Below are 15,759 nucleotides of genomic sequence, written 5' to 3'. Positions count from 1 at the left end.
GGTTTAGAAAGGCAAGTAACCCGATTTTAACAATTGCAACAGGGACAATAAGATAGCACAGAGGGTTGAAGTATGCAAATGAAGGCAAACGCAGAAAAGGATTTGTGATGTTGTTAGTCCTTAGAGATACGCAAATCAGAACCTCAGCAAGATAGCACTTCACACCTACTAGACTGGCTGTGACGTGAAAGCTGAGCATCATGGGGCACTCCTTTAATCCCAGAACTCAGGAGGCAGAGGCAGGCGGATCTCTTGAGTTCAGGCCAGCCTGGTCTACAGAGTGAGTTCCAGGACAGCCAGGGCTACACAGAGAAACTCTGTCTCAAAGACAACACAACACAACGCAACAAACGTTGGATGGTAGGCGCTCACTGGAGTAGAAACGAAGCAGCCACTCCATACTCTGCCACTGCTGAGAAACAAACTAACTGTAGGCCCATTGCCCTTCCGTGTGTAGCTGCTTCAGGGCTGCAGCCCCAAATCCATTAGTGTGAACTCTGAGCAGGTCCTCAGATGCTAAAGGTGAACTTTATAGATCTGATTTCTGTCACTGTTTTTATACCAAGTACTTACTTTTTTGTCTATAACTTTATTCACCAGTTTCATACATTATTTCCCTAACATTGAGGAAAATCCAGGTTAAGACTGTACAGTTCATTGCAAACCCACCTTGATCTGAGGTTGGGAGTCCTCAGATTTTGCAGGCATGAAGTTAATCTTGAATAAAAGCCAGTGTACCCAACCATGGGTAAGTCTAAGGTAACTAGATACATTTTCTTAGTGAAGTCAATAATTTTACTTTGTTCTGATCAGTATTTCAATCCTATGAAATATTTGAAGAAATAGCTAGCACAACGCATAATTCTAATAATTAATGTCAGCAGTTCCAATGTATTGGATATCTCCTTGAGTGTAATAGCATAGGTTTAAAATCATTGTAGATTAGGAAATCTTTGGCTTTCTAGAGTTTACTGATTTCAAAACTTTCTCTTAATTCTATTTAATTATCCACCTGGTGGTTTTAAACTTTGACAAACTTTCCTTTCAGAAAAAGTAAACTGAAACCAGTCAACAGAGATTTGGAATATAATTTAGTCTTTCTTCATAGTATGTTTTTTCTGTGTAATGAGGAAATGAACACAATTCTATTAACTATAAAAACTTCATTCTGCATTTCAGAAGGTACACTTTTAACCAAAGAACAATTTTCCATTAATTCAGAGTATATTATTTAACATTAAAACCCAAACACCTATCTCTGAATCCACAACATAGCAACAGCGTTAACACTGGTCTAGTCACCAGTTACCACAGGACTGTAGAAATATAGTTTAACTTGTCTGGTTCCCATTTTTTTTGAAAAAGGAAATTATAGAACTTTAAACATACTATATTTGAGGTACATAATGATGGACTTTATAGTGAGTTTCATGCAGGTATAGTGTATATTTTGATCTTATTCATCCTTCCTTATTACTCTCTTCTGTCCCCCTCAGCTTTCAAATAGTTCTCCCTCTAGTTTCAAGTTTTTTATTTTTATTTTATTTATTTAATTTTTTTTGAGACAGGGTTTCTCCATGTAGCCCTGGCCGTCTTGGAGTTTGCTTTGTAGACCAGGATGGCCTCAAACTCAGAACTCTGCTTGCCTTTGCTTCCTGAGTGCTGGGATTAAAGGTGTGTACCATCATGCCTGGCTGTTTTTTTTTTTAATTATTTACATCTAAAATTCTACATAAGAAAAAACATGGTATTTATATTTCTGGGCTTAACTTGTTTTGTTTAACATAGTGGCCCCAGGCCCAAAATTTTTATGCAAGGACATGACTTCATTCTTCTTTATGATTGATTAATACACATTGGATACATAAGCGATATTCTTTTCATCATTCATATAGTGATAGGTGTGTAGACTGATTCCATAACTTAGGTGTTGTGCAGTGGTCTCAGGCTAGTTTTAGGTTTTGAGGAACCTTTGTACTGTTTTCCATAGTGACTGTACTGATTTACATTCCTGTCTACCTTCATCTCCCAATCTGTTGTCTTTTTATTATAGTATATAAGGACCTCCTACCTTCATCTCCAAATCTGTTGTTCTTTTTATTATAGTCATAATGACCAGGTGAGATGAAATCTCATTGTAGTCTTGATTTGTAGTTTGCCAATAGTGAGCACTTTGTCATGATTTATTGACATTTATACTTCATTTAAAGATCTTTCAATTCATTTGCCCACTTATTGCTTAGAATATACAAAGAACTTTTAAGAGATGAATTTGTTTCAGACTCATTCTATCCTTATCCTTACCCTTGAATCTCCCAGGATGCTGATTTATGCCGTTGAGTAGAAGAAGAAATTGAATTGATAGATGAAACTAAGTTCCATTAAAATGGTAGAAGTAAAGTCAGCTGTAGTGACACACACCTATAATACCAGCAGTTAGGAGATGGAGGAGGATTATGGTGAGTTCGAGGATAGCCTGGGCTATATAGTGAGATCCTGTTTCAAAAAACAACACCCAGAAATGCTTTGAAGGCTAATTCCTTGTTTCCTTTGTGTGCTCGGAGCTGGGTGCTTCTGATACAAATGCAGACAGTGAGATGATAGAGGTAGACAGAGACGGACTAGAGACCTGAGAATTGATGAGAAGTTTGAGAAGAGAGCAAGACAGAGGAAGGAAAGGGGAGGACCTGAGCCCTGACAGGTGCAGGGAATGGCATGTCCTGTTAGGGAGTTTTGAGGCACACACCTCTCAGCACAGATCATAATGCTGGGGTTAGTGGGAGAATGGGAAGGTTGGATTCCAGGCTGGTTCATTCTGACAGCATGCTGGCAATGAAGAGTTTGGAAGTTTGGAGCCTGGTGGTCATGAGGAGTCTGTTTTTAAGGAAATTACAGACTGGATTACAGAATGGATTGGACAACAGAAGACAAGCTAGGGAAGTATTAAGTGATTGGATCTAAACCAGTAGGAGTGCAACCCAGAAGTAATGAGCACAGAGGAAGCTGACTGAAAAAGAAGTAACTTTGTGGTTGCAGGATCTCTGGGAACGTGAGAAACTTTGAACAACATGGGGAGCTTTTTGTGTGTGTGTGTGTGTGTGTGTGTGTGTGTGTAGTTCTGGCTGTTCTGGAAGTCACTTTGTAGACCAGGCTGGTGTGGAACTCACAGAGATCCGTCAGCCTCTGCCTCCAAAGTGCTGGGTTTAAAAGCATGTGCCACCACCGCCTGTCAGAAATTCTGCTTTTTATAAGGGAAAGGACAGAAATCAATCACAAATAGAAATTTGAAAAAAAGTTTGGTTAGAGTGAATTTTATTATTTTTGGTTCTATGTGTCAAACTTGGGGCTTTGTGAATAGTAAGCATGTGTTCTGTCACTGAACTAAATCCCAGCTCTTGTGATATTGAAATTTTAAGAGATTGATTTATTATTTATGTTTTATGAATATGAGTTTTTTTTTTTGCCTGTATTTTCATGCAGTGCCTGAGGAGGCCAGAAGAGTGCATTGGATACTCTGCATCTGATCCCTTGAACTGGAGTTAGAGATGGTTGGAGCTGTCATGTGGGTGCTGGGAACTGAACCTGGGTCCTCTGGAAGAGCACTAAGTGCTCTTAACCACTGAGCCATCTTTCCAGCTCCAACGTGGAAACTTTCATTAAACTATTTTTCTAAAGTGATTAATTGACATTATAATTTTTTTGTGTTTGTTTTTTTCAAGACAGGGTTTCTCTGTGTAGCCTTGGCTGTCCTGGAATTCACTCTGTAGACCAGGTTGGCCTCAAAATCAGATCTACCTGTTTCTACCTCCTTGAGCACTGAATTAAAAGCATGTTCCAACAACACCTAGGACTACTTCATGATTTTTGTACAAAACAAAATATCTGAAAACTAATGACTTAGAGCAATTAGTATCATAATTGTTAGGCCTAGTAATGGTTCCTGGAAATATTCAGCAGTGGTTTCCTAATACTCTTGATAAACTCAGTCACTGGATTTTCAAAACTCCTGCAATATTAAATAGTGTTTTTATTTTTGTAGTTATAGATTTATAGCAAGGTGGGAATTGTTCTGGCCTGATTTGCTGTGGTGTGTCAGTAATATTACTAATCACAAGTCATATCTCTGAGTTAAAATGCAGAGTCCCCATGGGGTTGTTTCGTGGTTATTTTTGGAATTTAGTGAGCAATTTGATTCCAAGTATAGCATTTAATTCTTTATATTTCTTGAAAGTTACATTCCCATCTGCCTCTATAGAAAAATATAACTTGTCTTTATTTAAAGCAAGAGCAGAAATTAAGAGCATAGCTGTGCAAGATCTTAAGATCATCAAGTACTTTGACCAAGACCTACTTGGTCTCACACTGGGAGATAGTATAGAAGGAAGGCCCTGAGAGTCATGAGATGTGAGAATTGAATGTTCCTGAATGTTTTGCCATTTCATTAGTTTTACAGTTAAACATATCCGTTTCAACTAGGCCGACTTCCTTTGGGGAGGTTCAGGAAAATGACAGGTTTATCTGTAGCTGCTATCTCTTCAGGGTTTCTGACCTGGCTCCAGTCCTAGAGGTTGATCTGAGAACTCAACCTCATTCTGTCCATGAGCTTGTCGATTTGTTAACATGTGCGCCTCCTAACTAAAATCTGGTGGAGTTATGTGAAGAATGCATTGGTTATAGTTGTTGGGAGAGGGCTGGGTGATTGTCATAATTTCTGCTGGTAGAGTTTCTGAAAGAAAAATGAAGTCAGCTCCTTTTGTTGGGAAGGAGATTTCATGTTATCTGTGTTTGCAGGCTTTCTGGCTCACATGCTGGAGGAATCCTTGCTGCGGGGGTGTTTTCATTTTCTCGTCTAACATGGCAGTGGTCCATTGCAGCCGAGGTTTTTAGCTTAAACAATCTGTTTGTGGGGCTGCTCATGGCGCTTACTGTGCGTTTTGAGGAGGCAGCAGCCGCAAAGGAGAGATCAAAGGTAAGCTATTTTGATCAAAGTGAAATCAGTTTTGTTTCAATTTTTAGACAGAAATGTATTTCTTTTTAACTTTGGTTTAGACCACATTGATCTGTTCTGATTCCTATTAGGATAATCTGGGCAGGTGGAGAGACTGTCCTCAGACCCTTTGTTAGGAACGGAGTGGTGGCACCTCCCAAGCATGGCTCTTTTCCCCCAAGAGTTCAGAAGGTTTTTGGAGAATGGGAATTATGAAATATCTAGTCAGTCCTGAGGGAGGGGTGGGTTTGGTTCGTGTGTGTGTGTGTGTGTGTGTGTGTGTGTGTGTGTGTGTATGGTGGGGGTGAGGCCAAGCTGTGGATGGACTACCTTAAGGTATATACTGTGGTAGTACATTGATTCCTCACTGGTCACAAGTTATGAATTATTTTTAGACAGTAGAAGAGCATCAGATCTAAAAACCCAAGTTGTTCAGAGGTCACCCTGCCACAGTCATCTAAGCCTTGTAAGCATTTGGCCTCTGTACCTAGTTCAGGCCACCCTGTTGTTCGAGTTCAGAACAAAAGATACCATGGTTTATTTGTGATTCCCATAAATCCCCAATGCTACTAGAGTATTTTGTTTAAAACAACCTTCTTTTCTGGTTGTGTTAAAGAAAAAAAATGTGATATGTATATGCCATGTCCTTGTTATGGGACACAAGCAGGCTTTGTTGGATTCAGCCAGAGGGACCATGGTAGCAGACTTAACTCCAAATATAAAAAAAAGTAGGAATTTCTAACCAAGGTGCCGAAGGGAATCAGTGAAGGGTTACTCACAGGAAACATAAGGAAAAGGGGGTTCGGGTAAAACCAAGGTCAGGAGATTCTCGGGAGGAAGCAGGCCTTGGTGAATGCGGAGCTGTGATAGGACATGTAGGTGGGGAGTTAAGGATCTGCACTGCGATTGGACGGTGGAGAAGAGGTCAAAGGAGCCTGACTGCAGTGTGGTCAAGGAGACCATGTTTATCAATTAGGAAACAACTACATGTTCAGTAACAACTGAAAGCCCCCTCCGAGATAACCAGAGTTCTAAATGAAATTTTATTTATTAGCATTTCAGCAGAATTGCTCAACTTCAATGACAGATTTCAATTAGGGATCATACAGTACCCCAGCATTGTAAGGGGCTTCCCAGGAGCCAGTGTGAAGATAGTCTTGAGGTCAAGCTGTAGGGTTTTATAGGAGTGGGAAAATTACCCAGAACTCCTGCTGATAAACATTAGTGACTATTAACGTGACTGCTTGCATCTCAGGGCTTGGCTCTGGCCTGGCACGCAGAAGCTTCGCAGGTGCATCGAGGCCTCCTTCTGTTATGTTTAGAGTTTTAGGGGAGGTTTTGACTAGTGTTTCTCTTTTCCTTCCCAGATAGCAGTCATTGGTGCTTTCTCCTGTGGCCTTAGCCTGTGTAATCAGCACACAATAGTACTCTATGTTTTATGCATTATACCCTGGATTCTCTTCCGACTTCTGAAAGAGAAGGTAGGTTTTTTATTATAAAAATTAAAATCCGATTGTTTCACGTAGGTTCAATTCAGCATTTGTGCTATCTGAAAAATTAGGGCTTTAGTGTTTCTTGAGTTTTATGTAAAGCATAAATGACCTGAGGCTTTAACAATATTGACTTTAAAAAGAGGATTTACAGAACTATGCAATATTGATTGTAGTGGCATCTGGCCGACTTCATAATTTTCCTCATGATTCTCGACAGCACCTCAGTGAGAAGAGGCAGACGGGACTGAGAGCAGCAATCTCAAGTTTCTTAAATGGTTTTCTTGCACGTCCTAAGAGTCAAGGCAGTCAAGCACCAACTATTGGTTCCTTCGTTCAAGGGTTGAGTGCTGTCTTCTGACTGCTTGCTCCAGGAGCTGGAGACTGACAACAGCAGAGAGCGTTGCCGCTGATGTGAGCTTTGAAGTCAGCAATGATAGTCCTGTTTTCTCAGAGTCTGTAGAATCCCTCCTCACAATTGAAAACCGCTCATTTCCCTTTCATCTTTCTCTAAAGAAACATTAATGTTAATTAAAATGCCAGAGAGAAGCAATGCACAATTTCCTTTGTTATACACTGGGAGATTTCAGGTAGGAAAACGCAGGGAGTGAGTTAGTCCTGGACTGTGGGAAGATAAATGTCCTTAATTCTGTCAGAGTTCTTCTAGAACTATAGCCTATTTGTAAAGCAGTCACTTTATTTATTGTTTCTTTAACAAACTCAGTGATATTTATTTCTCATTATTTGTTAATTATATCCAACTACAATCGGAATTATAATAGAAAACACATAAAGCGTGTAATAAAATTATTAGGAAATAATTATACTAAAGCTTTAAATAATTGTATTTACTATACTTTAGCACATCTTGGTAACAAAGCAAAACAGGGTAATGTGGAGATTACAAAATTCTTATTATGTGATTACAAAAAGGAAACAATAGTTGATAAAGAACAACTTTTTCTTAGAACTTAATTTGGTGACGTCAATCATGTAAGTCCTTACATGGGGGACATTAAACAGCTTAGCCAGCAGAGTGTTTTTAGAGTGTTATTTATTGGTGTTTGGTTCTTTGACCCAAGGTCTCTGTGTTCAACAGTGGTTTACCAGAGTATACAGAGAGTTCCTTTATGTAAGTCTTGGATAATAGATGAAGACATAGCTAGATGTGATGGTGCAGGCCTGTAATTCCAGCATCTGGGAGTCTTAAGCAAAGGCTTGAGGGTTTGAGGTCAGTCTAGTGTACACAGAGAGTTTGGAGCCAGCCAGGTTTATATCTGAAAATTACAAATTTAGGGCAAAGAGTTAACGTAAAAAAGTATAATTCGACACAACCGAGGCAGCACATCTGCTTTTCCTGAATCTGGGTGCCTGGGTGGGGTAGACAGGCAGTCCTGCCTGCTCTAGTTTCAGACTTCTGACCTTAGAGTCAGGTTTGTTTTATTGGAGGACAAGCCATATAATTTGTGTAAAATGTTCAGGACTCAAGAGTTAACACTGTAGAGCCTGGACTATTGCTCTGTCCTGGGGTAGACTACTGATGAGTGCTCGGATTTGGGCAACAGTGACTCTTCAATGTAGCTCTTTCATTTCCATTAAATAACAGAAGGGAAGTCAAGAGAACATGGAGTATGTGTGTGTGTGTGTGTGTGTGTGTATGTGTGTGTGTGTGTGTGTGGTGTGTTTCTGTATGTATACATAGGTACATATATGCATTTATTTTGAAGCCTGATTCCACCACCAAACCATTCTGTGTTTACAGGTGGAAGAAATCCCTGTCAGGGGATCACAGTGCACAGCCAGGGCAGGGAAATTCGGCCCCATCCACCTGTGATTGTCCCTGCTTACTTCTTAGACAAAAGGAAAACAATATGTCAACTGTTTCTTTCCATTCTAAATTCAACTTTATGATGTGCAGTGCCTTCAAACCTGTGAACACTGACTTCATGGCCCACTTTAAGACTAGCAGCTGCCGTTGTCAGATTAGGTAGTTCTGCATGCTTCCATGCCATCGCTTTACTAATCTCGCTGCTGCTGTGGAAATCACAAATGAAATCAGTGCTACAAGAAAACACTCCCTGTTCAATTAAGAATGTTCGTTTGAAAATGCAAAGAGGAGTCAGCTGCTTGTTCTACTGCTGCCGATCAAGTCCTGCCTCTTATATCATTCTCACAGATAAATTTCTCATTTTTGTAAGGGAAAAAGTTGGTAGTTTCCAATTATGATGTTTGTAAGAGATCCCCTTTCTCAGTTATTAAAGCGAAAAAGGCTTGGATGTTTCTGGAATACCAGAATTCACATTGTTTGGACTTAATCTTTGTAATTGTCATATTTCGTTTTTGACATGTACAGGTGAGCAATTCCTCCAGGCAGAGCATATGAAACAACATGGTTACACATAACAGCCAATTTCTTTGGTATTCCATTAAGCATAGATGGAGGAGAGGAACGTGGAGGCACCTGGGGGTCTATAAAAGCTAGCTTTGTCTACACCAAACGCTTCCATGAGCTGTTGAAAGAATCACATCATCCCATTACATCAACTGTAGTGAAGTATACAGTTAAAGATGCTTCTGGTGATGGTGATGAAGTGAATTAGCATTAAAATAGTATCAGGGGCAAATAACATGCAGTCACTTCCAAGGGGGCCATCTCAGCAGTGCGGTGCAGCACGTCATGACATGGTTTAAATGTAAGAGATACAGCCATTTGAAACTTACACGTCTTTGCTAATATTTGCTCCACTCAGCTTTTGCCACAAAAAGGGATCCAGGCTGATGCAATTTTCTGGTAATCCTCAGTAATCAGAAGGTTTAGCATAGTGTTCTGTGGTGACTTAATATAAATTGAGAGATCAGCTTTAAGCAAACACATTTGATGTTTCCCCTGATGTGTTTTTTGAGGTTCCAGGATGAGTGGGCTAAAATAAACATGTCCCCCACGGTGTGTCCTGTGCAGGAACTCACCTTCAGCTTTCTGTTGAAGCTCACTCTGGCTTTCTCGGCTGGCCTGCTGCCCTACGTCTACCTGCCTGTGTCATCCTACCTTAGCCACGCCCGCTGGACCTGGGGAGACCAGACGACATTGAGAGGGTTCCTGACACATTTTCTCCGGGAAGAATATGGAACATTCAGCCTGGTAAACTTTACTTAAAGCCCTGCCAAGGAGTGGCAGAGCTTGAGTGTTCATTTGGCCCTTGGCTGAAAGAGCAGCACATAGGGCTGTCATTTTAGTTACTTGTGGAGCAGGTTAGTCCCTTGGAATACGGCTCTTCACCTGTACTGTTTACTGTGACAACAGTACCCCCCACCCACACACTTTTTCTTTGTTTATTATCTTTGTGAGTCAATGTCTTACTCCATAGACTAGGCTTGCTTCCAACTTACGAGCTCCATGTCTCTGAAGTTATAAATATGTACCCACATTCGGTTTAACGTTTCCATTTCATGATTTATACTTCAGTTTCTAAAAGTTTGGTTTTTTTTTTTTTATGTGCTTGGGTGTTTTGCCTTAATGTATATCTGTCCACCATGTTTGTCTGCTACCCATGGAGACCAGAAGAGGATGCTGGATCTCTTGGGACCAGAGCTGCAGACAGTTGTTAGCTACCTACCACATGGATGCTAGGAATCAAACCTGGGTCCTCACTTAAGCACAGAACCATTTTCTCCAGCCTCAAGATTTCCTTTACATGTTGAATAGTATTCGTGTTACTCCTTAGTGTTAAAGGGAAAGGCTGTCTATAAAGACTCAGAAAAGGAAGCTCACTAAATTAGATGCGGGATGCTTAAAACAAATCAACAGGCCTGCTTTCCCTGAGACATGGAAGGGGGAAGGTTAAATGCAATTGTAATGGATAAAAGGAAGGGGAAGTTGAAGATATATTATTTTAATATAGACAGTGCTATTAGGGCCTCCTCAGATAGCTTGTGTTCTGTGTTTTGCTTAAGAAGACAAGTTTCAGAAGAATCCATAGTGGCCCCATTGACAAACTTCCAAACCTCTCAAGAACTGACATTATCATTCAAGGCTACATGAAAGAGCAGTGAAACTTTCTGAACAGTGGAGGCAAGGCCAGGTACAATGACACACCAGGGCACACGTTCTAGGCCAGCTGTCTGTAGTGAGACTTCTGAACAAACAAGGAGACACATAATAAAGTGGGGAATAATTAGGGAAGGAGGGGTCTGTGGGATTCCTGGTGGGGTTGATGAGGTTTTGTTTCTTTGTCTTTTTTTGTTGTTTGTTTGTTTGCTTGCTTTTAAAGACAGCATCTCCCTTTGTAGCCTGGGCTGGCCTGAACCTCCCAATGCTGGATTAAAAGCCTATGCTCTCATAACCAGCTAGGTTTTGTTTCCTGAATGGTTAATCTAAAGATTTCTTTCTTTAGCCTTTAAGTATGCATGATATGTGTGTGTGTCTGTGTATGCACATACATATATCATATCTAGGAAATACTCCTTATCAAAGAGATTAATAAAAGATAATTGTTCATTACTATTTGATGAGAGAGTTTAATTCTTTACATTTCTTCTCTTGTTTACTTAACCTTGGCTTACTCTATAAAATGTAGACCGAAGCTAGCAAGAAGGCCCATCAGCTTGCTGCCAGCCCTGTTGATCTTTCAACACCTTGGAGCCTAATGGTGTTGAAAGACAATTGACTCCCATAGTTGTCCTCTGACCCACGTGCAGGCCATTGTGTCATGCGTGTGCACACATGCATGGGGAAATATATGCAAAAAAGTGTTTTTGATTTTTTTTTTAGTGGCAGATGCTTGATTTGAATTCAGGTCTTATGGTTTCTCTAAGTTGACTTTTTAAAAAGTGTGGTTTGAGGGTACTTCCAGAGTTAAAATTAAGCTATTAAATGATAGTGAACTCTCATTAAAGCTCTGAGAGCACAGAAAGACTGCAGCAGACAAGTAAGAGATGTGAGTTCTCTGCCTGCCAGTCATTCCTTCTGGAACAGCTAAACTGATTTTTAACCAGTTATTCTAAAAGTTTCCTAGTGGGTACCCGAGTTTAGTTTTTACTGGTTCTAAATTAAGCAAAGCTTCAAAGACTGAGTAAGGAAAATGTTGGATTGTATATTTAAAATATGAAGCTCTTAAGTCATCAAGAACATTAAGAATGCAGTCATCTAACAAAGAAATCTTCAGTTTAATGCTTATGCAAATGAACTTTCCTGTTTTTAGGCCAAATCTGAAATAGGATCCAGTATGTCCACAATACTGCTGTGAGTATGATTTTACAACCTTCTTAAATGAATTTTCTATTACCTATCTCAAATGATTTGGGGAGATTTCTTATTAGTTCCTTTCTTTATTAAGAAGTATGTCTGAGAAGTAGTTTTCACCTCCACAATTAATGGCTTTGTATGCACACTGTATTGTAAACTGCTTAGCTTTTCACTAAGAGAGCTCAAGGCAAGCAGTACACACAGCAGTGTAGAGGCCAGCAGGAGACTGGCCAGGGCCTAAAACCACATATTTCACCTGTGTTTAAAATTGCCCATGTGGTGTCCCTCTGAAAATGACCTGCTCTCCCCTATGGTTTTCCCATTATCTTTCTTGTAGGGACATTGGAGAACATTGCATTCATCATGATTTGAACAATTTCCTGTTATTTTGACTTGAGTTCTGCTCATTTAATCCTCAGAGCTGGGTATATATAGTCTCTTATGACTTCCTTTTGGTTGTCATAAGCTGTATTTTTGACTTTCATATTTTAACATCCAACCTTATTAGAACCAGCTTAAGCAAATATATGTCATATGTATTAACCAATGGTTTTCTTTGAAGAATGGATTAATGTTTGCTTTAAAACCTACAGAGATTAAAGCACTTGGGAACTATCCATGTCAACTTTAAAAATTACCAATACCAATTATAATTCTTCAAATATAAAATTTTAGGATAAAAGTAAGTTTTTATACCATTAAAGTCATCTATTAATTTCTGGTTTGGAACCCTCTGGACTGGACTGTGTAAAAGAAAGATATACCTATCTAGCTAGCTAGCTGTTTGTCTCTTTCTGTCATCCACCCATCTCTTATCTGTCTGTCCATCCGTGCCTCTGTCTGTCTTAGACAAGGCCTTGCTTTGTAGCCCAAGCTAGCCTGCAATAAGCAATCCTGCTACCTCAGCTACAATTGCATACCTGTGTCCCCCATGGTCAATGGTGTTCAACAGATCCCTCTCTCCCTTTAGTTTTTTAGTTAGGGTCTTAGTATGTAGCCCAAGCCAGCCCTTGAACTCACAATCCTCCTGTCTCAGCTTCCAAAGTACTGGTGTACCACTATGCTTGATAGTCTTCCTTTGTTTTAAAACTTTATTTCCCTGTTCCAAAATAAGATATACGATCACAGGAATTTTTGAAATATAAGTAAGCAAAAATAACAAAGTTAAAATGACCTTTAATTTCAACATGCAGGGATAATCACTGTTACTAATATGTTAATATTTTGTGTATATTTTTGCATTCTTTTATAATTTGTTTTTAAATCATTTCATAAGATACATACAATTTTGGTAGTCTGTTTTCAGTGTACAGCAGATCTTGAAAATATTTCTCTGCCATCGTTATTTTTCTCACAACTGATTAACATTATTTCCTTGAATGTTTGAGCCAATCTTTTACAGCACTTCTTTCTGTTATGGAGGAAGTAGAGAAGAGGAAGGTGTGGAAAACTGATTTCCTCTTTAGACAGACGAGTTTCTCAATGACTCTGAGCTTTCCCTGCCATCTCCCCGTGTCGAGGGACTCACTGCTTGATGTTTTCTGCCTTCCCACGATTACTGCTGTATTTTACCTCAAGTCCCACATGAACTCCAAAGAATTCTCAACCATATATCTAGCTTGTATAAGTTGCACATAAAGTCATCTGTCAGGTGTTGTATGCAGAGCAAAGACTGCACAGGAAATGAGTACCACACCCACACCATGAACCAGCCATCATGCAAGCTGGAGACACAGCCCTCACACGCTGAGTGAAATAATTCCTGGACTGAAGTTGTTTCAGGTGGATGGGGTGTAGAGAAAGGAAAAGCATGATTAACTTACAAGAAAGGCCTTCAAAATGATGGCACGTATTCATCTACGCTTTTCCCGTCAAGCAAATTAAATTCTTTCCCCACACATATCTCTAAATTACCACCCTGTACAAGGAAATTACTGAATCTAACCTTAGGCAGTGGACATCTTTTAGAGTTTACATTTAAGCAACAGATCTCTAAGAATTAATTTTGAGACTGACTTTATTTCTTTTGAAGAAACCGACCTTACTCCAGAATCAATTTTTCAAATATATTTGTAAATGAGTGAGGGTAGCTTCTCATAGTAGATGTGTCTCCATTAGTAAAATACTCATTGTATGGCTTCTATAATTATGGCATGACATTTTCTCCAGGAAAATTGCCAGTAGGGAGAATGAAGTTTCTTTAGTTTGTAGACATATTTCTTCTTATAGAAATTAAATAGTGTGGCAATTTTAGGACTCAGATAGCACTTGAAAGTACTCATTAGTTAATGGAAGAATTTAGCACCGTTATACAGAGTAAGATGAGCACATTTCTCTGAGATTGCTGAAAGATTTTCCAGAACAAATACTGTGGAAAACAAGGAAGCTGCTTAAGGAAGTCGACAGCCCAGGAAGAATGGCAAAATCCTTCTCTTGGTCTTTCCCTCTTCCTAATTGGATCTGTACTAGAAACAGAAACTGCCTAATGTTCGCTTCAAAATAACTTCTCATCTAAGCCATTAGGAAGGTCTTAATGCTATATGCTGCTGTCAATCCTCAATTATGTATGCTAAAAACCAAACACTGCAATCAGAAAATGCCTTGGAACTGATTGGCTTTTTCGATGATACTTTTCACCCCCTTTCAAAATTTGAAAGAAGAAAAGGTAAGTTTAAAATATGATCACAGTCCTTAGAACTGCTCAATGTATAAGTGAATATTTTGTTTGTAAAATACTCTGTTTGGTATTTACTGAACTTTTTTGTGCCAACAATAAAATACATTGGTTGTCTGTTTGTTTGTTTTTCAGTTCACAAATAATAAATATGAAGACTGAACTTTCATTTAACATCCAAGCTCTTGCAGTTTGGGCAAATATATGTTTAGCTAGAAAGTGAGTAATGTTCCCTTTGTTGCTATGCTTCCCATATTCTCGTGTTGAATCTGTGTTTAATATGTGCTGCCAACATTGTTTCATATTTAGAATAACTCCTAATCATTTCTGTCTTAGAGTTTCTTTTGCTGTGAAGAGACACCATGATGACAGTGACTCTTTTATTTATTTATTTATTTTGATTTTTTTGAGATAGGGTTTCTCTGAATTGTTTTGGAGCCTGTCCTGGAACTCACTAGACCTGGCTGGCCTCGAACTCACAGAGATCCACCTGCCTCTGCCTCCCGAGTGCTGGGATTAAAGGCATGCACCACCATTGCCAGTCGACAGAGACTCTTATTAAGGAAAACCTTTAATTGGGGTGGCTTACAGTTCAGAGTTTCAGTCCATTGTCATCATGGTGGGACATGGTGGCGTGCAGACAGACATGGTGCTGGAGAAGGAGCTGAGAGGTCTGTGTCTTGATCCCCGGGGCAGCAGGGATCTGTGCCCACACTGGGCATAGCTTCTGCATAGGAAACCTCAAAGCCCGCCTCCCCAGTGACACACCTACTCCAAGAAAGCCTCCTGATGGTGCCACTCCCTTTGGGGGCCATTTTCTTTCAACACCACAACTTCTGTTAAGGCAAATATATACTGTTTTATGATTACAAATAAGTGACTTGAAAGATTGGCCATTTGATCGTCTCAAACCTTTGATTTGATCCTTTACTCTGCCCATAGCTAATTTTTATTATTGACTTACAAAAGAAGCCTATTACTATATAATTCCTCCAATAGTTAAAAAAAGAAAAAAGCCTTCTTGTCAGGCATGGTGGTGAATGACTGTAAGCCAGCAGCATCTGAGGCAGAACCAGCATGAGTTTGGGGCTGGGCTATATAATAAAACTGTTCTGTTCTATTGGGTGCATTTGTTTGTAAATACACATATATCTATTGTTCTATTTGCCTAACAATTAACATTATGAGATAATGTTAACAACATTTTCCCATACTAAAAAAAAGATTGTTTAAATATCTACATAATGTATTCCACCATGTCATCATAAAAAAATAATTTATGTATCATCTGTGATGCTGAGGATTGAACCCAGTGCCTTGTACATATATAGCAAGCATCCTACCACTGGGCTGAGATGTATCTGAA

At 39.4% G+C, this 15,759-nt stretch overlaps 1 protein-coding gene across 2 annotated transcripts in view; it reads left to right on the top strand.

The window, feature by feature from the left end:
• Positions 1 to 15,759, top strand: part of Tmem260 (transmembrane protein 260) — a 63,595-nt gene that overhangs the window by 18,427 nt on the left and 29,409 nt on the right. Inside the window, exons 4-8 of one of the 2 annotated variants that reach the window (XM_021222779.2) lie at positions 4,792 to 4,969; positions 6,355 to 6,468; positions 9,464 to 9,616; positions 11,676 to 11,716; positions 14,529 to 14,612. In XM_021222779.2, the coding sequence (XP_021078438.1) occupies positions 4,792 to 4,969; positions 6,355 to 6,468; positions 9,464 to 9,616; positions 11,676 to 11,716; positions 14,529 to 14,612 (570 nt within the window). Of the gene's footprint in view, positions 1 to 4,791; positions 4,970 to 6,354; positions 6,469 to 9,436; positions 9,617 to 11,675; positions 11,717 to 14,528; positions 14,613 to 15,759 lie in introns of both variants that reach the window. The other variant, XM_005085737.4, reaches the window with a different exon arrangement.

This window comes from Mesocricetus auratus, unplaced genomic scaffold, assembly GCF_017639785.1.
Source record: "Mesocricetus auratus isolate SY011 unplaced genomic scaffold, BCM_Maur_2.0 Super-Scaffold_100048, whole genome shotgun sequence".
Classification (NCBI taxonomy): Eukaryota; Metazoa; Chordata; class Mammalia; order Rodentia; family Cricetidae; genus Mesocricetus; species Mesocricetus auratus.
The sequence above is the reverse complement of the archived record's forward strand: the minus strand, read 5'-3'. Positions and strand labels throughout refer to the sequence as shown.